This window comes from Schistosoma haematobium, chromosome ZW, assembly GCF_000699445.3.
Source record: "Schistosoma haematobium chromosome ZW, whole genome shotgun sequence".
Taxonomy (NCBI): domain Eukaryota; kingdom Metazoa; phylum Platyhelminthes; class Trematoda; order Strigeidida; family Schistosomatidae; genus Schistosoma; species Schistosoma haematobium.
In genome coordinates, this window is record NC_067195.1 from 37,107,539 (window position 1) to 37,132,673 (window position 25,135).

Consider the following 25,135-nt stretch of genomic DNA (forward strand, 5'->3'; position numbering starts at 1 on the left):
TGCAGTAGTTTTATTCTTAAGGTTATATGCTGGTTTTTGTTAGACATACTGCTGTATCAGTGCTTAGTAGGATACATTACTCTTTGTACTGTGAAGCCTAGTGAAGTTAGGTAGTTTATCTACAATGAACAAAAAAGTTTAACCACAAAGTGGTTCTCCAACATACTGTAGTGAAGGAGAACACAGATGAGGACAACTGAATTATATTTAGCACAAAATTACAGAGTTACTTGGTAAAATAGAAAAACCATACTATACTACTTAATTCGCAAAACTTTCAATAATTGTCTCGAACTTCGTTGTTCTTGCATTTCCATACTAATTTCTTTTGTATTCCCGCTCTTCCTTTCTTGATCTTCCCCATCTTCTGCTGCCAGACATTACATTCCTGATTTGTGTCATACACTACTTATATCAATATAAGTAGCACGCACCATAATACTAGGCTTCATTAAAACAACTAAAACCGGAATGATTTAACTGTTCTTAATGACGTTTATTCAGATGGTAGTAAGTTGGCATCTTTTATTTGTTCCTGTTGAGTCACTTCACATACTACGTCAGTTCATCTGAGAGAAGTAATAAACATGAGTAACAGAGCACAATGTTGCAAGAAGAAAGTAAAATATATGCGCATCGGTATTTAACAAACTGCTATTACAACTTACGAGGTACCAAATGCAATGTAATCTGGCAAGGCATAATGTAAAAACTATCATATTCTTATCAAAACTTCGTTTGCCATACGTTTGTCCGGTGTGTGACACTAGGCATGGTAGATAAAATATTGTGAATCTAAAGCTTATGGAAGACGTATCTGACATGAAGATTAGGTTTGAAAATTATGATTCTCATCTTCTTACATCAGCAGGTCAGGTATAAAAAGCTTCTAAGTACAAAACAATAAGTCTATTTCCTAATCCTTTTGCTAACCACAAGCAAGTGAGAAACTGTCACATAAATTGTTGTTTCTACAACAGAAGGTTTCTGCTTAGCAATGTGCAAGCTCCTAACCGTACGAACAGCATTTTTCTTAAATAAACTCGTCTTGAGAACTTAAACAGTCAAACCTTACCTTTTGTCTTTCATATTAGTCTCAGGCACCATATTACACACCAAGATGACCAACGACAACTTTTGTTGTCGACGTAAGTAAATTGCTTACAAGATTACTGAGATATTAAGTTATTGGCTACAGCAGATTTTACTACTTTCCAGTCTGTGCGATTACATTCTTATGTTTTTTTCGCGTATGACATGCTAATATACCTAAAAGCAAATAAAAAAGGTTTTAAAAATGCAAAATAATGATTTTTAGGCCTGCTACTAATATTTTTATTACGTTCTTTAAGCTTTTTGAGCCAACTGCATGTTACTTGCAATTCTTAATCTTTTATAGTTCCATAGTGATATGGCTGACAAAGCTGTTAGTTGTACTGAAAATTAATGTAAACTATTCATTCAGAATGTGAAACCGATCTAAAATGGGTCGTCATAATGGCGATAGAAGAACAATAATTCAAAAAGAAAAACATTTTGCATTATCATGTCCTTAATGCCGTGTGCCCAGTTTTATCATTAAGTCAATAATCTGGGCTATGGTTAAACTAAGTTCACTTGGCTAGACTGTCTCCCTTGATGGATGACTTGGTCTAATATGGATACAACATAAAATTAAAACAATTGTATACGTTTTCAAAACTTTTTAAACAAATTTAGGAACGTAAGACGTGCCTACAAACTACAGTAGTGATCATTTTGAGTTTATCATTAAGACAAACTAGCAGACCTCGTTAGTGAAACTGGATACAGCCCAGATGAAGGCACTCAGTCGTGCATCCGCACCAGATGACGAATGGGTACACCGTGTTACACATCTATTGCAACTACTATCTAGATTAAACCGAATGCCTCTCAACATTTCGACGACCATCTAAATATATCTTATAACTCATTCATTCCTGACTTATGATCTGACTGAGTTAGCATCCCTCGATTAAAAAGATGTTGCAGACAGAAGCGTTGTCAACTCTGGACATATAAGGTATCGTTAACAAGTTAACTTCACACATGTAACATAACGCAGCTGAACATATAGCAGGAAAAAAATTGTCAAATCGTGTAACTTCTTGGGATAAGTTGTGCAGCATATTACAAATGATTCTTTGAATTTCCCCCTTCAACTTTAGAGAGGATAGAAAAGTGCATGGTGTACAGTTTACATGACAACATGTGATATACCTCAACTAGCACACGTCCATGTCGACCGGTTAATCTTTGCCGCTACTTTTAAATGCTTCTCAATTCTAAAAATGTCTTGATTTGACCGCTTCTGAAAATTTTCACGAATTGTCGATGTGATGCACCAGTCATCTTGCGACAGTTTGACCTTCAAGTGCTCGCAACCTTTATGGGTGGACGATACCCCTGAAGCGTTGCCTTGTATGATTCCCAGTTTGGGTTTTGAGTGTAAGCAAATCCAAACAGTCTTATTGACGTTCAACCCTTGCTAGTTCTGTTGTTTACTTCCTTGTAGATTGTTTACCTGTGATCATAAGACCACTTCAGTTGCTGACCGTTTACCTATCAAACAGTTTTCTTACAATTCTGCTAACACCACGACCTAAAATCTTTCAAGTAGCTGAAACTTCTAAAAATTACCAGTCAAATATTAATTTTTAGCAATCATACACGTTCCATCATGCCTAACCCACTGAAAACTCTTTGCACAGTGTTTATGTTCTATTGTTTCTCAATATGCCTTACATTTTTCAACAGCCGTTGTATAAAAGTGCGAAATTTCATCGAATAATTTTAAAAGTTAGGTGTTCCCATATCCACTCTCAATCACTTTACTGCACATGATCATTAAATTCTTATTGTCATGGTTCGTAAGGTGTTCACTATCGTGGTTGTATAACTGTCCAAGAATAGAGCTTCCGTGGGCGAAGTATGTGAGGGTTGTTGCTGTCTCTGGGATCTCTAGGTACAATTTAAAGGCTTGTAAATATTTTGTTAACAAGTGCCCTAGATATTGGTTGTTCAAATTGGAGTTTTGAGTTCATTACAGTATCATTGTATGTTCTTTTGCAAACGGTAATCTTAAAAACTCAGGTACACAATGACAAAATCTACCAGCGTCATTTTTATTGTGATGTTTTCTGTTTTATTAAAACAGGAGAAAAAGGTAGGTTGGTGTGATTCAAATAAACTTTTAGCAACCATCCTTAGCCATCATTGTCGTTCTGATTACCTGTGGGCTTTTTATGTTTTCATATGAGTCTACACAGTTCAATTACATAGGATTCCTTCTTGTTCTCGCAGCGTCATTCCTAAGTGGAATTCGATGGTCTTTCACCCAGCTTGTCTTACAAGGACAATGTTATGGTAAGTTCTCGTACGCTTTATTTTTTCAAGTTTGTTAAGTGATGGCTCTTCAAAAGCGATTATCGACTCACTAAGATCGTTTTTGGGAGTCTCAATAAATTTAAACTAAGGAATCAGACAATCGTAAGATTCAATCTGATAACCGCTTTTGCCTATTATAGTAATAAAATTGGTTGTTTCGTTAGTTACCTTATCAAGTAAACGCAGTTTAAACATTTCCCTTGACTAATGCTTCGCCGGAGAAAACATACAATTTTGATCTAAATTACCGATTTTTGTCCACGATCTGCATCTCTGATATCCAGAGCAACTTGATATCCTTTGACTAGGTACTCCTTCGGGAATTTAAGGCAGTCCTGGGTTGTCATCCATACAATATAAACGGCTGCTGGTATATTAAAGGATATTTTCTCTAAAACCAGCCTAAATGCCCACAGTTTTCTTAAGTTTTCAACATTGTGTTATAATCCAACTCCTTGTCCTCTTACTTCATCCTTTAATATATACCCTAATATCTGTATTCCTATCGTTATCTGTTCTCCGTATTCAAACGAAAGTGTAGCTAATTGTTTCATTCGTTTACAATTGGTCTCATCCTGTGGCATTGGCCGCCCGCCAATGATTTCCAATCAGTCAGTCAGCAACAACGTAGAACTTCGTACGTACGTACATCAGTTCGAGTTGCCATACTACATTAGCACAGAGATGCAGTTATCGACTCAAATCCCCTAGTGGTAGAGGTAGTAAGAGTATAAGCAGTAATCGGAAAGATTAGGGTTCGAAGATTTTATTCAAGGAGTATAATCCAGTGAGATAAATTTGGAAAGAGAAAAAAGGGGACATGAAGAATTCAGACTAGAATTTGGGAGAACACAAAGAGTGGATGCACCTGCACCATTGCAAACGATTTTGAGCCATGTCATTCTGGGTCTCTAACCATCGGTTGCTATCATCTCGTGGTCCCCAACCAGGTAGTCTACACCTACCAACATGGCTCAGTCCACTTGTCAGTGACTTCATGGATTTGTGCCATGTTTTGGTCTGGCCGCCCCTAGCTTTCTTCCAACATACTCCTATACAACAAAACATCGCACATCGAGGCAGTCGGTTGTTGGGCATACGTAACACGTGTCCCAGCCATCTCAACTGATGAAGTTTCACTACGTCATCAATTGATTTGCCATCCTTACCTGGTACCCGTTTCCTAACAACTGAGTTACTTACTCGATGGTCCCAGGATATACGAGCAATGTTTCGGAGACATCTATGATCGAATACTAGTAACCTACGAATATCCTCTACTCTTACCCGCCATGTTTCACTGCCATAAAGTAGGACGGAACGAACTGCTGCGCAGTAAACACGTCCTTTGGTTGATAGACGGATATCTCGACTACGCCATAAATGACGCAAGTTGGCAAAAGCTGGTCGAGCCCTCTGTATCCGTGCTGAGATTCCGTCACACACCAGACCACAAAGGCTGATGAAACTCCCAAGATAAGTGAAGCAGTCGACACGCTCAACTACTTCACCTCTGCACCATGTCAGTAATGCAGAGGTTCGGCATCGTGTGTTCGGGCGCAGAGACGATAGTTCAATTGGTGTCACCATCTTGAAACACCGACTTCGGTGGCTTGGACATGTTCTCCGAATGTCGTCCCAGAGAATTCCACGTCGTGCATTATTTGCCGACGCTGGGACTGGTTGAAAAAAGTGGAGAGGTGGTCAGTATATGACATGGCGTCGTGGTATGAAAGGAAGCTGCAAAGGACTGGCTTCTGTCGGTCCTTCACGACTTCCTGGTTGGGGTCTGAGAGATGGTGCAACACAGTGGCTAGAGACGTTATCAGATATGGCTCAGAATAGAAGCCAGTGGCGATCCTACTGTAATCTTTTACTTTCTTCATAAAAAGTGGTTGTATGTTCCTTAACTGAAAGATTTCTTCTGATTGTACCTTTGCGTTCCCTTATTACTACCACACTACCTTACACCAATCTCTTCGTTATTGTTTTTTTTTCTATTTCTCTTCGAATTTTCATTGTTTTGTGTGGCGCATATATATTGGCGCTCTCTTGTACCAATATTTATGTGTTCAAATAAATAAAAAAATAAATTCGTTATGAGATTCCGTCACACACCAGACCACAAAGGCTGATGAGACTCCCAAGATAAGTGAAGCAGTCGACACGCTCAACTATTTCACTCCCTATCATTAGTTCGGGTGTCGATGGAACCCAATCCTCAAGCAACATTTTGCATTTCGAGGGGGAGAATCGCATCTCAAACATGCTTGCATTGTTGCTTACAGTGGTCAGAAGACTCTGCATTTTGTCAGCGTCTTCACCAAACAGAACTATGTCATCGGCATATTCCAAGTCAACAAGTGGATCTCCCGGTAGAAGTTCAACCCCTGGAAAGTCAGATGCGGAAAGTGTTGTCTTTAAAGGCACGTCAACTACAAAGTTGAACAAGAATGGGGAGAGTGGACAGCCCTGACGAACACCACTTGAGGTAATCAATTCTGATGACAGTTCGCCATAAGCCCTCGCTCGGCCAGTTGTATTCGAGTAGAGAGCCTTTACAAGGTTAATGTACTTCTTTGGTACTCCTTTCAGTGACAAACACTGCCATAGAACCTCACGATCAACAGAGTTGGATGCTGCCTTGAGGTCGAGAAATACTACCATTGTAGGGCTTCTGAATGTGTGTCTGTGTTCTAGAACCTGACATAGTGTGAATATCTGGTCTATACAACCACGTCCAGGTCGAAAACCAGCCTGATTTTCTCTAGTCTGCTCTTCACGAGCCTCGGTTAGGCGTCGAAGTACTATTGAAGCTGGTATTTTAGACACTATGTTAGTCAAACTGATTCCTCTATGATTGTCACAAGAGGACTTTTGTCCTTTCTTATAGACTGGCACAATCAGTGATTGAGACCAGTCAAAGAGGATTACGTCCAGCTCCCAGATTCTACCCAAGACCTCAGTCAATCTGACTACTAACACTGAACCGCCATCCTTAAAAGGCTTAGACGTAAACCTGTCAGGGCCTGCTGCCCTCCCTTGCTTCAGATTTCTTATAGCGTTTTCAACTTCGTAAAGAGTTGGAGGACCTACATCAACTTACCATCCAGGTCGACTGGAGATCGTGGGGAACCGAAGTGTGGCTGAAGACCAGTTGAACTGATCCATAAAGTGTTCTTCCCTCTTCAATTTCTATTATCCCTCGTACATCAACTTTCAACGCTAAACTTCCTTTTTCGGCTTCCCCCTCAAGTGTCACCATAGCCAACGATTCTAGCGCTCAAAACACTGTCCTAGGTCTACTGAAACCCCGCAACATTTTGCATTTCGAGGGGGAGAATCGCATCTCAAACATGCTTGCATTGTTGCTTACAGTGGTCAGAAGACTCTGCATTTTGTCAGCGTCTTCACCAAACAGAACTATGTCATCGGCATATTCCAAGTCAACAAGTGGATCTCCCGGTAGAAGTTCAACCCCTGGAAAGTCAGATGCGGAAAGTGTTATCTTTAAAGGCACGTCAACTACAAAGTTGAACAAGAATGGGGAGAGTGGACAGCCCTGACGAACACCACTTGAGGTAATCAATTCTGATGACAGTTCGCCATAAGCCCTCGCTCGGCCAGTTGTATTCGAGTAGAGAGCCTTTACAAGGTTAATGTACTTCTTTGGTACTCCTTTCAGTGACAAACACTGCCATAGAACCTCACGATCAACAGAGTTGGATGCTGCCTTGAGGTCGAGAAATACTACCATTGTAGGGCTTCTGAATGTGTGTCTGTGTTCTAGAACCTGACATAGTGTGAATATCTGGTCTATACAACCACGTCCAGGTCGAAAACCAGCCTGATTTTCTCTAGTCTGCTCTTCACGAGCCTCGGTTAGGCGTCGAAGTACTATTGAAGCTGGTATTTTAGACACTATGTTAGTCAAACTGATTCCTCTATGATTGTCACAAGAGGACTTTTGTCCTTTCTTATAGACTGGCACAATCAGTGATTGAGACCAGTCAAAGAGGATTACGTCCAGCTCCCAGATTCTACCCAAGACCTCAGTCAATCTGACTACTAACACTGAACCGCCATCCTTAAAAGGCTTAGACGTAAACCTGTCAGGGCCTGCTGCCCTCCCTTGCTTCAGATTTCTTATAGCGTTTTCAACTTCGTAAAGAGTTGGAGGACCTACATCAACTTACCATCCAGGTCGACTGGAGATCGTGGGGAACCGAAGTGTGGCTGAAGACCAGTTGAACTGATCCATAAAGTGTTCTTCCCTCTTCAATTTCTATTATCCCTCGTACATCAACTTTCAACGCTAAACTTCCTTTTTCGGCTTCCCCCTCAAGTGTCACCATAGCCAACGATTCTAGCGCTCAAAACACTGTCCTAGGTCTACTGAAACCCCGCAACATTTTGCATTTCGAGGGGAGAATCGTATCTCAAACATGCTTGCATTGTTGCTTACAGTGGTCAGAAGACTCTGCATTTTGTCAGCGTCTTCACCAAACAGAACTATGTCATCGGCATATTCCAAGTCAACAAGTGGATCTCCCGGTAGAAGTTCAACCCCTGGAAAGTCAGATGCGGAAAGTGTTATCTTTAAAGGCACGTCAACTACAAAGTTGAACAAGAATGGGGAGAGTGGACAGCCCTGACGAACACCACTTGAGGTAATCAATTCTGATGACAGTTCGCCATAAGCCCTCGCTCGGCCAGTTGTATTCGAGTAGAGAGCCTTTACAAGGTTAATGTACTTCTTTGGTACTCCTTTCAGTGACAAACACTGCCATAGAACCTCACGATCAACAGAGTTGGATGCTGCCTTGAGGTCGAGAAATACTACCATTGTAGGGCTTCTGAATGTGTGTCTGTGTTCTAGAACCTGACGTAGTGTGAATATCTGGTCTATACAACCACGTCCAGGTCGAAAACCAGCCTGATTTTCTCTAGTCTGCTCTTCACGAGCCTCGGTTAGGCGTCGAAGTACTATTGAAGCTGGTATTTTAGACACTATGTTAGTCAAACTGATTCCTCTATGATTGTCACAAGAGGACTTTTGTCCTTTCTTATAGACTGGCACAATCAGTGATTGAGACCAGTCAAAGAGGATTACGTCCAGCTCCCAGATTCTACCCAAGACCTCAGTCAATCTGACTACTAACACTGAACCGCCATCCTTAAAAGGCTTAGACGTAAACCTGTCAGGGCCTGCTGCCCTCCCTTGCTTCAGATTTCTTATAGCGTTTTCAACTTCGTAAAGAGTTGGAGGACCTACATCAACTTACCATCCAGGTCGACTGGAGATCGTGGGGAACCGAAGTGTGGCTGAAGACCAGTTGAACTGATCCATAAAGTGTTCTTCCCTCTTCAATTTCTATTATCCCTCGTACATCAACTTTCAACGCTAAACTTCCTTTTTCGGCTTCCCCCTCAAGTGTCACCATAGCCAACGATTCTAGCGCTCAAAACACTGTCCTAGGTCTACTGAAACCCCGCAACATTTTGCATTTCGAGGGGGAGAATCGCATCTCAAACATGCTTGCATTGTTGCTTACAGTGGTCAGAAGACTCTGCATTTTGTCAGCGTCTTCACCAAACAGAACTATGTCATCGGCATATTCCAAGTCAACAAGTGGATCTCCCGGTAGAAGTTCAACCCCTGGAAAGTCAGATGCGGAAAGTGTTATCTTTAAAGGCACGTCAACTACAAAGTTGAACAAGAATGGGGAGAGTGGACAGCCCTGACGAACACCACTTGAGGTAATCAATTCTGATGACAGTTCGCCATAAGCCCTCGCTCGGCCAGTTGTATTCGAGTAGAGAGCCTTTACAAGGTTAATGTACTTCTTTGGTACTCCTTTCAGTGACAAACACTGCCATAGAACCTCACGATCAACAGAGTTGGATGCTGCCTTGAGGTCGAGAAATACTACCATTGTAGGGCTTCTGAATGTGTGTCTGTGTTCTAGAACCTGACGTAGTGTGAATATCTGGTCTATACAACCACGTCCAGGTCGAAAACCAGCCTGATTTTCTCTAGTCTGCTCTTCACGAGCCTCGGTTAGGCGTCGAAGTACTATTGAAGCTGGTATTTTAGACACTATGTTAGTCAAACTGATTCCTCTATGATTGTCACAAGAGGACTTTTGTCCTTTCTTATAGACTGGCACAATCAGTGATTGAGACCAGTCAAAGAGGATTACGTCCAGCTCCCAGATTCTACCCAAGACCTCAGTCAATCTGACTACTAACACTGAACCGCCATCCTTAAAAGGCTTAGACGTAAACCTGTCAGGGCCTGCTGCCCTCCCTTGCTTCAGATTTCTTATAGCGTTTTCAACTTCGTAAAGAGTTGGAGGACCTACATCAACTTACCATCCAGGTCGACTGGAGATCGTGGGGAACCGAAGTGTGGCTGAAGACCAGTTGAACTGATCCATAAAGTGTTCTTCCCTCTTCAATTTCTATTATCCCTCGTACATCAACTTTCAACGCTAAACTTCCTTTTCGGCTTCCCCTCAAGTGTCACCATAGCCAACGATTCTAGCGCTCAAAACACTGTCCTAGGTCTACTGAAACCCCGCAACATTTTGCATTTCGAGGGGGAGAATCGCATCTCAAACATGCTTGCATTGTTGCTTACAGTGGTCAGAAGACTCTGCATTTTGTCAGCGTCTTCACCAAACAGAACTATGTCATCGGCATATTCCAAGTCAACAAGTGGATCTCCCGGTAGAAGTTCAACCCCTGGAAAGTCAGATGCGGAAAGTGTTATCTTTAAAGGCACGTCAACTACAAAGTTGAACAAGAATGGGGAGAGTGGACAGCCCTGACGAACACCACTTGAGGTAATCAATTCTGATGACAGTTCGCCATAAGCCCTCGCTCGGCCAGTTGTATTCGAGTAGAGAGCCTTTACAAGGTTAATGTACTTCTTTGGTACTCCTTTCAGTGACAAACACTGCCATAGAACCTCACGATCAACAGAGTTGGATGCTGCCTTGAGGTCGAGAAATACTACCATTGTAGGGCTTCTGAATGTGTGTCTGTGTTCTAGAACCTGACGTAGTGTGAATATCTGGTCTATACAACCACGTCCAGGTCGAAAACCAGCCTGATTTTCTCTAGTCTGCTCTTCACGAGCCTCGGTTAGGCGTCGAAGTACTATTGAAGCTGGTATTTTAGACACTATGTTAGTCAAACTGATTCCTCTATGATTGTCACAAGAGGACTTTTGTCCTTTCTTATAGACTGGCACAATCAGTGATTGAGACCAGTCAAAGAGGATTACGTCCAGCTCCCAGATTCTACCCAAGACCTCAGTCAATCTGACTACTAACACTGAACCGCCATCCTTAAAAGGCTTAGACGTAAACCTGTCAGGGCCTGCTGCCCTCCCTTGCTTCAGATTTCTTATAGCGTTTTCAACTTCGTAAAGAGTTGGAGGACCTACATCAACTTACCATCCAGGTCGACTGGAGATCATGGGGAACCGAAGTGTGGCTGAAGACCAGTTGAACTGATCCATAAAGTGTTCTTCCCTCTTCAATTTCTATTATCCCTCGTACATCAACTTTCAACGCTAAACTTCCTTTTTCGGCTTCCCCCTCAAGTGTCACCATAGCCAACGATTCTAGCGCTCAAAACACTGTCCTAGGTCTACTGAAACCCCGCAACATTTTGCATTTCGAGGGGGAGAATCGCATCTCAAACATGCTTGCATTGTTGCTTACAGTGGTCAGAAGACTCTGCATTTTGTCAGCGTCTTCACCAAACAGAACTATGTCATCGGCATATTCCAAGTCAACAAGTGGATCTCCCGGTAGAAGTTCAACCCCTGGAAAGTCAGATGCGGAAAGTGTTATCATTAAAGGCACGTCAACTACAAAGTTGAACAAGAATGGGGAGAGTGGACAGCCCTGACGAACACCACTTGAGGTAATCAATTCTGATGACAGTTCGCCATAAGCCCTCGCTCGGCCAGTTGTATTCGAGTAGAGAGCCTTTACAAGGTTAATGTACTTCTTTGGTACTCCTTTCAGTGACAAACACTGCCATAGAACCTCACGATCAACAGAGTTGGATGCTGCCTTGAGGTCGAGAAATACTACCATTGTAGGGCTTCTGAATGTGTGTCTGTGTTCTAGAACCTGACGTAGTGTGAATATCTGGTCTATACAACCACGTCCAGGTCGAAAACCAGCCTGATTTTCTCTAGTCTGCTCTTCACGAGCCTCGGTTAGGCGTCGAAGTACTATTGAAGCTGGTATTTTAGACACTATGTTAGTCAAACTGATTCCTCTATGATTGTCACAAGAGGACTTTTGTCCTTTCTTATAGACTGGCACAATCAGTGATTGAGACCAGTCAAAGAGGATTACGTCCAGCTCCCAGATTCTACCCAAGACCTCAGTCAATCTGACTACTAACACTGAACCGCCATCCTTAAAAGGCTTAGACGTAAACCTGTCAGGGCCTGCTGCCCTCCCTTGCTTCAGATTTCTTATAGCGTTTTCAACTTCGTAAAGAGTTGGAGGACCTACATCAACTTACCATCCAGGTCGACTGGAGATCGTGGGGAACCGAAGTGTGGCTGAAGACCAGTTGAACTGATCCATAAAGTGTTCTTCCCTCTTCAATTTCTATTATCCCTCGTACATCAACTTTCAACGCTAAACTTCCTTTTTCGGCTTCCCTCAAGTGTCACCATAGCCAACGATTCTAGCGCTCAAAACACTGTCCTAGGTCTACTGAAACCCCGCAACATTTTGCATTTCGAGGGGAGAATCGCATCTCAAACATGCTTGCATTGTTGCTTACAGTGGTCAGAAGACTCTGCATTTTGTCAGCGTCTTCACCAAACAGAACTATGTCATCGGCATATTCCAAGTCAACAAGTGGATCTCCCGGTAGAAGTTCAACCCCTGGAAAGTCAGATGCGGAAAGTGTTATCTTTAAAGGCACGTCAACTACAAAGTTGAACAAGAATGGGGAGAGTGGACAGCCCTGACGAACACCACTTGAGGTAATCAATTCTGATGACAGTTCGCCATAAGCCCTCGCTCGGCCAGTTGTATTCGAGTAGAGAGCCTTTACAAGGTTAATGTACTTCTTTGGTACTCCTTTCAGTGACAAACACTGCCATAGAACCTCACGATCAACAGAGTTGGATGCTGCCTTGAGGTCGAGAAATACTACCATTGTAGGGCTTCTGAATGTGTGTCTGTGTTCTAGAACCTGACGTAGTGTGAATATCTGGTCTATACAACCACGTCCAGGTCGAAAACCAGCCTGATTTTCTCTAGTCTGCTCTTCACGAGCCTCGGTTAGGCGTCGAAGTACTATTGAAGCTGGTATTTTAGACACTATGTTAGTCAAACTGATTCCTCTATGATTGTCACAAGAGGACTTTTGTCCTTTCTTATAGACTGGCACAATCAGTGATTGAGACCAGTCAAAGAGGATTACGTCCAGCTCCCAGATTCTACCCAAGACCTCAGTCAATCTGACTACTAACACTGAACCGCCATCCTTAAAAGGCTTAGACGTAAACCTGTCAGGGCCTGCTGCCCTCCCTTGCTTCAGATTTCTTATAGCGTTTTCAACTTCGTAAAGAGTTGGAGGACCTACATCAACTTACCATCCAGGTCGACTGGAGATCGTGGGGAACCGAAGTGTGGCTGAAGACCAGTTGAACTGATCCATAAAGTGTTCTTCCCTCTTCAATTTCTATTATCCCTCGTACATCAACTTTCAACGCTAAACTTCCTTTTTCGGCTTCCCCCTCAAGTGTCACCATAGCCAACGATTCTAGCGCTCAAAACACTGTCCTAGGTCTACTGAAACCCCGCAACATTTTGCATTTCGAGGGGGAGAATCGCATCTCAAACATGCTTGCATTGTTGCTTACAGTGGTCAGAAGACTCTGCATTTTGTCAGCGTCTTCACCAAACAGAACTATGTCATCGGCATATTCCAAGTCAACAAGTGGATCTCCCGGTAGAAGTTCAACCCCTGGAAAGTCAGATGCGGAAAGTGTTATCTTTAAAGGCACGTCAACTACAAAGTTGAACAAGAATGGGGAGAGTGGACAGCCCTGACGAACACCACTTGAGGTAATCAATTCTGATGACAGTTCGCCATAAGCCCTCGCTCGGCCAGTTGTATTCGAGTAGAGAGCCTTTACAAGGTTAATGTACTTCTTTGGTACTCCTTTCAGTGACAAACACTGCCATAGAACCTCACGATCAACAGAGTTGGATGCTGCCTTGAGGTCGAGAAATACTACCATTGTAGGGCTTCTGAATGTGTGTCTGTGTTCTAGAACCTGACGTAGTGTGAATATCTGGTCTATACAACCACGTCCAGGTCGAAAACCAGCCTGATTTTCTCTAGTCTGCTCTTCACGAGCCTCGGTTAGGCGTCGAAGTACTATTGAAGCTGGTATTTTAGACACTATGTTAGTCAAACTGATTCCTCTATGATTGTCACAAGAGGACTTTTGTCCTTTCTTATAGACTGGCACAATCAGTGATTGAGACCAGTCAAAGAGGATTACGTCCAGCTCCCAGATTCTACCCAAGACCTCAGTCAATCTGACTACTAACACTGAACCGCCATCCTTAAAAGGCTTAGACGTAAACCTGTCAGGGCCTGCTGCCCTCCCTTGCTTCAGATTTCTTATAGCGTTTTCAACTTCGTAAAGAGTTGGAGGACCTACATCAACTTACCATCCAGGTCGACTGGAGATCGTGGGGAACCGAAGTGTGGCTGAAGACCAGTTGAACTGATCCATAAAGTGTTCTTCCCTCTTCAATTTCTATTATCCCTCGTACATCAACTTTCAACGCTAAACTTCCTTTTTCGGCTTCCCCCTCAAGTGTCACCATAGCCAACGATTCTAGCGCTCAAAACACTGTCCTAGGTCTACTGAAACCCCGCAACATTTTGCATTTCGAGGGGGAGAATCGCATCTCAAACATGCTTGCATTGTTGCTTACAGTGGTCAGAAGACTCTGCATTTTGTCAGCGTCTTCACCAAACAGAACTATGTCATCGGCATATTCCAAGTCAACAAGTGGATCTCCCGGTAGAAGTTCAACCCCTGGAAAGTCAGATGCGGAAAGTGTTATCTTTAAAGGCACGTCAACTACAAAGTTGAACAAGAATGGGGAGAGTGGACAGCCCTGACGAACACCACTTGAGGTAATCAATTCTGATGACAGTTCGCCATAAGCCCTCGCTCGGCCAGTTGTATTCGAGTAGAGAGCCTTTACAAGGTTAATGTACTTCTTTGGTACTCCTTTCAGTGACAAACACTGCCATAGAACCTCACGATCAACAGAGTTGGATGCTGCCTTGAGGTCGAGAAATACTACCATTGTAGGGCTTCTGAATGTGTGTCTGTGTTCTAGAACCTGACGTAGTGTGAATATCTGGTCTATACAACCACGTCCAGGTCGAAAACCAGCCTGATTTTCTCTAGTCTGCTCTTCACGAGCCTCGGTTAGGCGTCGAAGTACTATTGAAGCTGGTATTTTAGACACTATGTTAGTCAAACTGATTCCTCTATGATTGTCACAAGAGGACTTTTGTCCTTTCTTATAGACTGGCACAATCAGTGATTGAGACCAGTCAAAGAGGATTACGTCCAGCTCCCAGATTCTACCCAAGACCTCAGTCAATCTGACTACTAACACTGAACCGCCATCCTTAAAAGGCTTAGACGTAAACCTGTCAGGGCCTGCTGCCCTCCCTTGCTTCAGATTTCTTATAGCGTTTTCAACTTCGTAAAGAGTTGGAGGACCTACATCAACTTACCATCCAGGTCGACTGGAGATCGTGGGGAACCGAAGTGTGGCTGAAGACCAGTTGAACTGATCCATAAAGTGTTCTTCCCTCTTCAATTTCTATTATCCCTCGTACATCAACTTTCAACGCTAAACTTCCTTTTTCGGCTTCCCCCTCAAGTGTCACCATAGCCAACGATTCTAGCGCTCAAAACACTGTCCTAGGTCTACTGAAACCCCGCAACATTTTGCATTTCGAGGGGGAGAATCGCATCTCAAACATGCTTGCATTGTTGCTTACAGTGGTCAGAAGACTCTGCATTTTGTCAGCGTCTTCACCAAACAGAACTATGTCATCGGCATATTCCAAGTCAACAAGTGGATCTCCCGGTAGAAGTTCAACCCCTGGAAAGTCAGATGCGGAAAGTGTTATCATTAAAGGCACGTCAACTACAAAGTTGAACAAGAATGGGGAGAGTGGACAGCCCTGACGAACACCACTTGAGGTAATCAATTCTGATGACAGTTCGCCATAAGCCCTCGCTCGGCCAGTTGTATTCGAGTAGAGAGCCTTTACAAGGTTAATGTACTTCTTTGGTACTCCTTTCAGTGACAAACACTGCCATAGAACCTCACGATCAACAGAGTTGGATGCTGCCTTGAGGTCGAGAAATACTACCATTGTAGGGCTTCTGAATGTGTGTCTGTGTTCTAGAACCTGACGTAGTGTGAATATCTGGTCTATACAACCACGTCCAGGTCGAAAACCAGCCTGATTTTCTCTAGTCTGCTCTTCACGAGCCTCGGTTAGGCGTCGAAGTACTATTGAAGCTGGTATTTTAGACACTATGTTAGTCAAACTGATTCCTCTATGATTGTCACAAGAGGACTTTTGTCCTTTCTTATAGACTGGCACAATCAGTGATTGAGACCAGTCAAAGAGGATTACGTCCAGCTCCCAGATTCTACCCAAGACCTCAGTCAATCTGACTACTAACACTGAACCGCCATCCTTAAAAGGCTTAGACGTAAACCTGTCAGGGCCTGCTGCCCTCCCTTGCTTCAGATTTCTTATAGCGTTTTCAACTTCGTAAAGAGTTGGAGGACCTACATCAACTTACCATCCAGGTCGACTGGAGATCGTGGGGAACCGAAGTGTGGCTGAAGACCAGTTGAACTGATCCATAAAGTGTTCTTCCCTCTTCAATTTCTATTATCCCTCGTACATCAACTTTCAACGCTAAACTTCCTTTTTCGGCTTCCCCCTCAAGTGTCACCATAGCCAACGATTCTAGCGCTCAAAACACTGTCCTAGGTCTACTGAAACCCCGCAACATTTTGCATTTCGAGGGGAGAATCGCATCTCAAACATGCTTGCATTGTTGCTTACAGTGGTCAGAAGACTCTGCATTTTGTCAGCGTCTTCACCAAACAGAACTATGTCATCGGCATATTCCAAGTCAACAAGTGGATCTCCCGGTAGAAGTTCAACCCCTGGAAAGTCAGATGCGGAAAGTGTTATCTTTAAAGGCACGTCAACTACAAAGTTGAACAAGAATGGGGAGAGTGGACAGCCCTGACGAACACCACTTGAGGTAATCAATTCTGATGACAGTTCGCCATAAGCCCTCGCTCGGCCAGTTGTATTCGAGTAGAGAGCCTTTACAAGGTTAATGTACTTCTTTGGTACTCCTTTCAGTGACAAACACTGCCATAGAACCTCACGATCAACAGAGTTGGATGCTGCCTTGAGGTCGAGAAATACTACCATTGTAGGGCTTCTGAATGTGTGTCTGTGTTCTAGAACCTGACGTAGTGTGAATATCTGGTCTATACAACCACGTCCAGGTCGAAAACCAGCCTGATTTTCTCTAGTCTGCTCTTCACGAGCCTCGGTTAGGCGTCGAAGTACTATTGAAGCTGGTATTTTAGACACTATGTTAGTCAAACTGATTCCTCTATGATTGTCACAAGAGGACTTTTGTCCTTTCTTATAGACTGGCACAATCAGTGATTGAGACCAGTCAAAGAGGATTACGTCCAGCTCCCAGATTCTACCCAAGACCTCAGTCAATCTGACTACTAACACTGAACCGCCATCCTTAAAAGGCTTAGACGTAAACCTGTCAGGGCCTGCTGCCCTCCCTTGCTTCAGATTTCTTATAGCGTTTTCAACTTCGTAAAGAGTTGGAGGACCTACATCAACTTACCATCCAGGTCGACTGGAGATCGTGGGGAACCGAAGTGTGGCTGAAGACCAGTTGAACTGATCCATAAAGTGTTCTTCCCTCTTCAATTTCTATTATCCCTCGTACATCAACTTTCAACGCTAAACTTCCTTTTTCGGCTTCCCCCTCAAGTGTCACCATAGCCAACGATTCTAGCGCTCAAAACACTGTCCTAGGTCTACTGAAACCCCGCAACATTTTGCATTTCGAGGGGGAGAATCGCATCTCAAACATGCTTGCATTGTTGCTTACAGTGGTCAGAAGACTCTGCATTTTGTCAGCGTCTTCACCAAACAGAACTATGTCATCGGCATATTCCAAGTCAACAAGTGGATCTCCCGGTAGAAGTTCAACCCCTGGAAAGTCAGATGCGGAAAGTGTTATCTTTAAAGGCACGTCAACTACAAAGTTGAACAAGAATGGGGAGAGTGGACAGCCCTGACGAACACCACTTGAGGTAATCAATTCTGATGACAGTTCGCCATAAGCCCTCGCTCGGCCAGTTGTATTCGAGTAGAGAGCCTTTACAAGGTTAATGTACTTCTTTGGTACTCCTTTCAGTGACAAACACTGCCATAGAACCTCACGATCAACAGAGTTGGATGCTGCCTTGAGGTCGAGAAATACTACCATTGTAGGGCTTCTGAATGTGTGTCTGTGTTCTAGAACCTGACGTAGTGTGAATATCTGGTCTATACAACCACGTCCAGGTCGAAAACCAGCCTGATTTTCTCTAGTCTGCTCTTCACGAGCCTCGGTTAGGCGTCGAAGTACTATTGAAGCTGGTATTTTAGACACTATGTTAGTCAAACTGATTCCTCTATGATTGTCACAAGAGGACTTTTGTCCTTTCTTATAGACTGGCACAATCAGTGATTGAGACCAGTCAAAGAGGATTACGTCCAGCTCCCAGATTCTACCCAAGACCTCAGTCAATCTGACTACTAACACTGAACCGCCATCCTTAAAAGGCTTAGACGTAAACCTGTCAGGGCCTGCTGCCCTCCCTTGCTTCAGATTTCTTATAGCGTTTTCAACTTCGTAAAGAGTTGGAGGACCTACATCAACTTACCATCCAGGTCGACTGGAGATCGTGGGGAACCGAAGTGTGGCTGAAGACCAGTTGAACTGATCCATAAAGTGTTCTTCCCTCTTCAATTTCTATTATCCCTCGTACATCAACTTTCAACGCTAAACTTCCTTTTTCGGCTTCCCCCTCAAGTGTCACCATAGCCAACGATTCTAGCGCTCAAAACACTGTCCTAGGTCTACTGAAACCCCGCAACATTTTGCATTTCGAGGGGGAGAATCGCATCTCAAACATGCTTGCATTGTTGCTTACAGTGGTCAGAAGACTCTGCATTTTGTCAGCGTCTTCACCAAACAGAACTATGTCATCGGCATATTCCAAGTCAACAAGTGGATCTCCCGGTAGAAGTTCAACCCCTGGAAAGTCAGATGCGGAAAGTGTTGTCTTTAAAGGCACGTCAACTACAAAGTTGAACAAGAATGGGGAGAGTGGACAGCCCTGACGAACACCACTTGAGGTAATCAATTCTGATGACAGTTCGCCATAAGCCCTCGCTCGGCCAGTTGTATTCGAGTAGAGAGCCTTTACAAGGTTAATGTACTTCTTTGGTACTCCTTTCAGTGACAAACACTGCCATAGAACCTCACGATCAACAGAGTTGGATGCTGCCTTGAGGTCGAGAAATACTACCATTGTAGGGCTTCTGAATGTGTGTCTGTGTTCTAGAACCTGACGTAGTGTGAATATCTGGTCTATACAACCACGTCCAGGTCGAAAACCAGCCTGATTTTCTCTAGTCTGCTCTTCACGAGCCTCAGTTAGGCGTCGAAGTACTATTGAAGCTGGTATTTTAGACACTATGTTAGTCAAACTGATTCCTCTATGATTGTCACAAGAGGACTTTTGTCCTTTCTTATAGACTGGCACAATCAGTGATTGAGACCAGTCAAAGAGGATTACGTCCAGTTCCCAAATTTTACCTAAGATCTCAGTTAAGCTCACTGCTTATACTGGACCACCATCCTTAAAAATCTCAGGAGTAAACCTGTCAGGGCCTGCTGCTCTCCCTCGCTTCAGATTTCCTATAGCTTTTTTAATTTCGTAAAGAGTTGGTAGATGTTCATCAACTCGCCATTCAGGTCGACTGGAGATCGTGGGGAACCGAAGTGTGGCTGAAGACCAGTTGAACTGATCCATAAAGTGTTCTTCCCATCGATGCAATCTCCTGAATTGACTTACTTACTTACGCCTGTTACTCTTCGTGGAGGGGCATAGGCCACCCATCAGCACTCCATCCAACCCTGTCCTGGGCAATCCTTTCCAGCTCTTTCCAGTTGTTATTCATCCTTTTAATATCTACTTCTATTTCCCGACGTAACGTGTTCTTTGTCCTTCCTATTTTCCGCTTCGCTTCAGGATTACAAGTTAGGATTGCGTCGTGATGCAGTTAGGTGATTTCCGTAATGTATTTTCTATCCACTTCCAACGTCTTTTCCTAATTTCCCCCTTAGCTGAAAGTTGGTTTGTCCTCTCTCACAGTAGACTGTTGCTGATGGCATCTGGCAAACGGATATTGAGTATCTTGCGTAGGCAACTGTCTATAAATGCTTGTACGTTTTTGATGACAGTTGAAGTAGTTCTCCAAATTTCAGCTCCTTACAATAGAAATATCCTGACGTCCGTAATGGAGATTCTGACTTTGACATTGGTTGACAGTTGGTTTAAGTTTTAGGAATGTGGCCCTTAATTTGCCAATCCTTGCTTATACGTCTACATCAGATCCTCCTTGTTCATCGATTATGCTTCCCATGTACGTGAAGGATCCTACATCTTCCAGGGTTTCTCAAGTAATTGTGATTGGGTGTTCTCTGTGTTGCATTTGAGGACCTTGGTTTCCCCTTGTGTATGTTGAGGCCTACTGATGCAGAGGTTACTGCCGCACTAGTTGTTTACATATGCATTTGTTCGTGTGTATGCGATGGGAGAGCTAGGTTATCTGCGTAGTCCAAATCGTCTAATTGGTTCTGAGCTGTCCATTGTATGCCGTGTTTTCCCTCAGAAGTCCATGTCTTCACAATCCAGTCGACCACCAGAAGAGGAAGGGAGCATTGTCGGACTCCGCTCCTTTCTTGAAATGCATCTATCAGCTGTCCTCCATCCACCACTTTGCACTGTAGTCCGTCGTATGAGTTCCGGATAATGTTGACAATCTTCTCAGGAACTCCGTATTGTCGAAGGTGTTTCCATAAGGTTCTTCTATCCACACTGTCAAATGTTTGGTGACGAATTCCATTCAATTGATTGTTCAACGATGATCCGTAGTGTCGCAATTTGGTCTGTACACGACCAATCCTTAAGGAATCCAGCTTGTTGATCTCGAAGTTGGGCGTCTACTGCATCCTTCATCCGGTTCAGCAACAATCTGTTGAAGACTTTCCCTGGTATTGACAGTAGTGTAATGCCTCTGTAGTTTTCACATTTGCTCAGATCTCCTTTCTTTGGAATCTTGACGAGGTGTCCTTCTTTCCAGTCCATCGGGACTTGTTCCTCCTCCCAAATCTTTTTGAATAGAAGATAAAGCATGCTTGTGGTTGCTTCGATGTCTGATTTCAGTGCTTCAGCTGGTATGTTGTCGGGTCCTGATGCTTTCCCGCTCTTAATTTGCCCGGTGGCTATCCTGATTTCTTCGGTTGTTGGTGGAGTGACATCTATAAGAAGGTCTGTGTGTGCCGTTTCAAAGTTCGAGGGATTAAATGGAGCTGGCCTATTCAAGAGTTCTTCAAAATACTCTAACCATCTGTTCCTCTGTTCTTGAATTTCAGTGATTGGCCTACCTTCTTTGTCCTTGACCGTCCTCTCTGGTTTATTACATCTTCATGCTAGTTTCTCCACAGCGTCGTATAGTTGTTTCATATATTCTTCTCTTGCAGCTTTTTACGCTGTCACTGCTAGGTCTTCCATGTATTTCTTCTTGTCGGCGCTAATGCTCTTCTTCACTTGCTTGTTTGCTTCGGTGTATTCATCTTGTGCCCTGACTTTCTCTGTTTTTGTTCGGCTGTTGTTAATTGCTGTCTTCCTGAATTTTGTGCAGGGTTTCCATAGAGATCCATTCCTTATGATGATGCTTCTTTCGGCCCAGGACCTCCTGACACGTTAAAGTTAATGCTTCCTTGAAACCTTTCCAGTTGTCCTTCATATTAGTTTGTTCTTTCAGTAGATCCTGTAAGGCCTGGAACCTGTTGTTGAGAGCTATCTTGAATTCGCCGAGTTTGTCAGTATCTCGAAGGAAGGCTGTATTGAACCTTTATAGTGCTGTTTGTCCAGTGCTTCTTTAGCTACAGTTTTAAATTGGCCACAACTAGGTGGTGATCTGAAGCTATATCAGATTCTCTCTTGGTTCTCACATCCTCTATTTTCCTTCGGAATTTTTTATTGACGCGAATATGATCTATCTGGTTCTCTGTGTTGTGGTCTGGTGAGATCCAAGTAGCTTTGTGTATACGTTTGTGTGGAAATATTGTGCCGCCTATGACCAATTTGTTGAATGCACATAGATTTGCAAATCTTTCCTCATTTTCGTTTCTCTCTCACAGTCCATGTCGTCCCATGATATGTTCATATCCGTTGTTGTCTATCCCGAATTTGGCGTTTAGGTCTCCCATCAGAATGGTGAGTTCCTTTCTTGGGCACTTTGCTATGATTGATTGCAGCCTATCGTAGAACTGATATTTATCGTCGTCGTTGCTATCATTGGTGGGTGCATAACACTAGATAACATTCATTGTAATAACCTCCTTTGTATTGAATGATGCTTTGATGATTCTGGATCCGTGAGATTCCCATCCTACAAGTGCATTTCGTGCTACTTTGGACAGCATCAGAGCAACTCCCTGAGTATGTGGAGCATTTTCTTCTTCGTGACACGAGTACATCAGCATCTCTGCCGAACCTAACCTTTTCTATCCAGTGAGTTTTACCGATTCCGGGCACCGTAAAATTGTATCTCCTTGTTTCCGTAGCTATTTGATTAGATCTCCCGGTCTCTCACATTGTCCGAACATTCCGTGCACCGATAAAAATTGTTGCTCTGGTTGTTAGAAGGGGCATCGGTCTCGTGACATCCGAAGAATATCGGCTTTTACCATGAGGCGTCATAATTCTTCCAAATGAAGATCCTTCAACTCCTGGGGGAGAGTTTAAATGGTTTGAATTATTTTTTCTGATTAGCGTTTTTTAGCGAGTTAATTTCCTATGGGATTGGGTCGCTAACCCGATGCCCAGCCCTTCTCCTTTACCCGGGCACGGCAGTAACTCTAGAACAGCTACAAGTGGAGTTAGTCAATTACACATCACACTAAATTACTGGGATGAAATTAAACATTGTGATACCATTATATTTACTTAAAAAGTTGCTATTATAATGTACCATAAATTCGAATTACATGTTTAACGGAGGAATATACAGGCAACTGGATGGAGTAGCAACATGTTCGCCAATGAGTCATAAACTAGCCGATATTTTCTCAGCTTAACTGAAAAACGGGCCACTTGTATAACTTACTGATAATTTTTCATTTTACCGTCGATACATAGATGATATGTTAATTTTTTGTAAAGATTGTGACAACTAGTTGGACTTTCAAGAGACTAAGTGATGTTGACTCGTCTGTTAAATTCACATACGAGAAATAAAGCACAGAGAGGAAAGCTTTTCTAGATCTCCAACTGATGAAGAAGTAGATGGATCACTCAAAAGGTACCTTAACAATAAAAGGACTTGGACAACTCAATACCCGAATTCTTAGCTTTTTTTCCTCTACAATGTAAAATAGATACGAAGACTATCGTAGAATAAGGACTATATGTACTCCGGATACAGTTGGGTAAGGAATATGTTGAGTAATACTCAAAACGAAAATGGTAGCTCGGGGACGTTCATGGTAAGCAAAGAATTTTTTTTAGGCGACCATAACTTAGGGGTGACACACCCAGTGAAATGCTAATGATGCGATTATGCTGAACGCTTCACAGAACGCTCAATACGGGAAAACTGCAACTAATATTTTCTAAGCGTCAGATGACAACTATGAGATTGATGGAAAAATTACCTAGACCAGTCATATCTTCGTACCAAACAGTACAACTGGTCTTATGGGGTAAGCTAAATATCCCGATGCCCAACCCTTCTCGTTTACCCGGGCTCGCTATCGACAGGAACTCTAGAAGAGCTACAGGCAGAGTTCTCCTGGATTGAGAATGAATAATATGTCCATCTTTTTGGGAGATAGTTTCGCTAACAGTTGGATTCCTAATACCGGTTTCCTTGACAAGTCTGTACAGTTGTCTGATATTACCTATTGCCGCTTCCTATTATATCTCATGCTTTCGCTACCCACCACTGTTCGCCAAGTTTGGAGCTAGATGGGATGAGTTTTCGAGCATCTATCAGTGCGTCAGATGCCTAACTGTTTTTCTAGTTGCTCCTGAAATATATTCTTAGCTTGGCTATCATTATGTAAGACCCTAAGAAGTTTCCTTGCAGCGTCTTTCCTACGTCCAGTAAGACGCAAACAAATACGTGCTAGCACCAGAGTATGATCTAAATCAAAACATGTGTTTCAGAACGAGCGACAGTCTTCTATTGAGCCCCTCCATCGATAGCTAATAACGATGTGATCTATTTGTGTCCAACGTTGGGACGAATTAGGGGTCGCCATGTCAAAAGATGTTTTTCCTTATGCTTAAAGTTAGTATTTGCTAGGAACAAGCGGTTATCTGAGCATAGCTGCAACAGACGGTCGCCATTATCTGTTCTTTGAGTCACTACGCTATAAGATCCACCCAAATGTCTTTACCTTTCGCTTAGTTTACCTACTTGAGCGTTGAAGTTACCAGCCACTATTACTACATCAGAGCGCCTAGCTTTTCGGCGAATGTCGGAAAGCTTTCTGTAAAAATCATCTTTTACATCATGTGAGCTACAGTCAGTGAGAGAGTAGGCAGAGACAACGAAGAGGCAACGACGAGTGTCCCTATCTTTCCGAGTCCTTAATGTTCCGTTTAATCGGACAGCGCTCAAACGACTATCTACTGGGATCCAGTTTAAGAGGGCTAGTTCTGCCCTACGACTCAATGCTATACCTACACCAGCGAGGCCACTGGAAGCAGCATCGGAACTTCCAGACACACGAAGCGTGAATCGAGTTGGTTCTTTATTTTGATATGGTGAGGCCAAATGAATGACGCTTCTCAGGTCCTGTATACGTGTTTCGGAGATGCAGCATACATTGATGAAGCGGGATTCTAAATCCTAGTTAAGAAAGCCTGTTGTCCTATTTGGCACAGTTTTCGGACGTCAAAAGCTCCTACATGTAGTTTGGAGCATGGTTTCATGAGACCAGGAATAACGTCCGCGTACTTGAATTGTTTACCCTGGCGGTGCGAGGTGATAAAGGGACGTGAGAAGGGATAGTCGTGGAGATAAGAGATGTGTTTGGAGGTGTAGGAAGGATTTGAACGTGACCGACTTGGTCTTGTGTGCTGTTACGGGTATGAAGGCTGATATCACTTCCCGGCTGCCTACACCGTGGGAGGGTATTTCTTGAGGAATTTGAAAAGGAAGTCGGATTAGTGTTGGTCTTAACGACCTGGGAGGGTGACCACAGAGCACATGGGACAAC

The 25,135-nt window shown here is 43.2% G+C and overlaps 1 protein-coding gene across 2 annotated transcripts in view; it reads left to right on the forward strand.

Moving 5' to 3' along the window:
- The first annotated feature begins 2,167 nt into the window (after positions 1 to 2,167).
- The window catches only part of MS3_00003458 (uncharacterized protein), a 31,174-nt gene continuing 8,206 nt past the window's right edge, over positions 2,168 to 25,135 (forward strand). Inside the window, exons 1-7 of one of the 2 annotated variants that reach the window (XM_051211269.1) lie at positions 2,168 to 2,469; positions 2,514 to 2,637; positions 2,683 to 2,791; positions 2,826 to 2,986; positions 3,024 to 3,077; positions 3,115 to 3,187; positions 3,219 to 3,387. In XM_051211269.1, coding sequence (XP_051071304.1) covers positions 2,702 to 2,791; positions 2,826 to 2,986; positions 3,024 to 3,077; positions 3,115 to 3,187; positions 3,219 to 3,387 — 547 coding nt within the window. In that variant the 5' untranslated portion in view covers positions 2,168 to 2,469; positions 2,514 to 2,637; positions 2,683 to 2,701. Of the gene's footprint in view, positions 2,470 to 2,513; positions 2,638 to 2,682; positions 2,987 to 3,023; positions 3,078 to 3,114; positions 3,188 to 3,218; positions 3,388 to 25,135 lie in introns of both variants that reach the window. The other variant, XM_051211270.1, reaches the window with a different exon arrangement.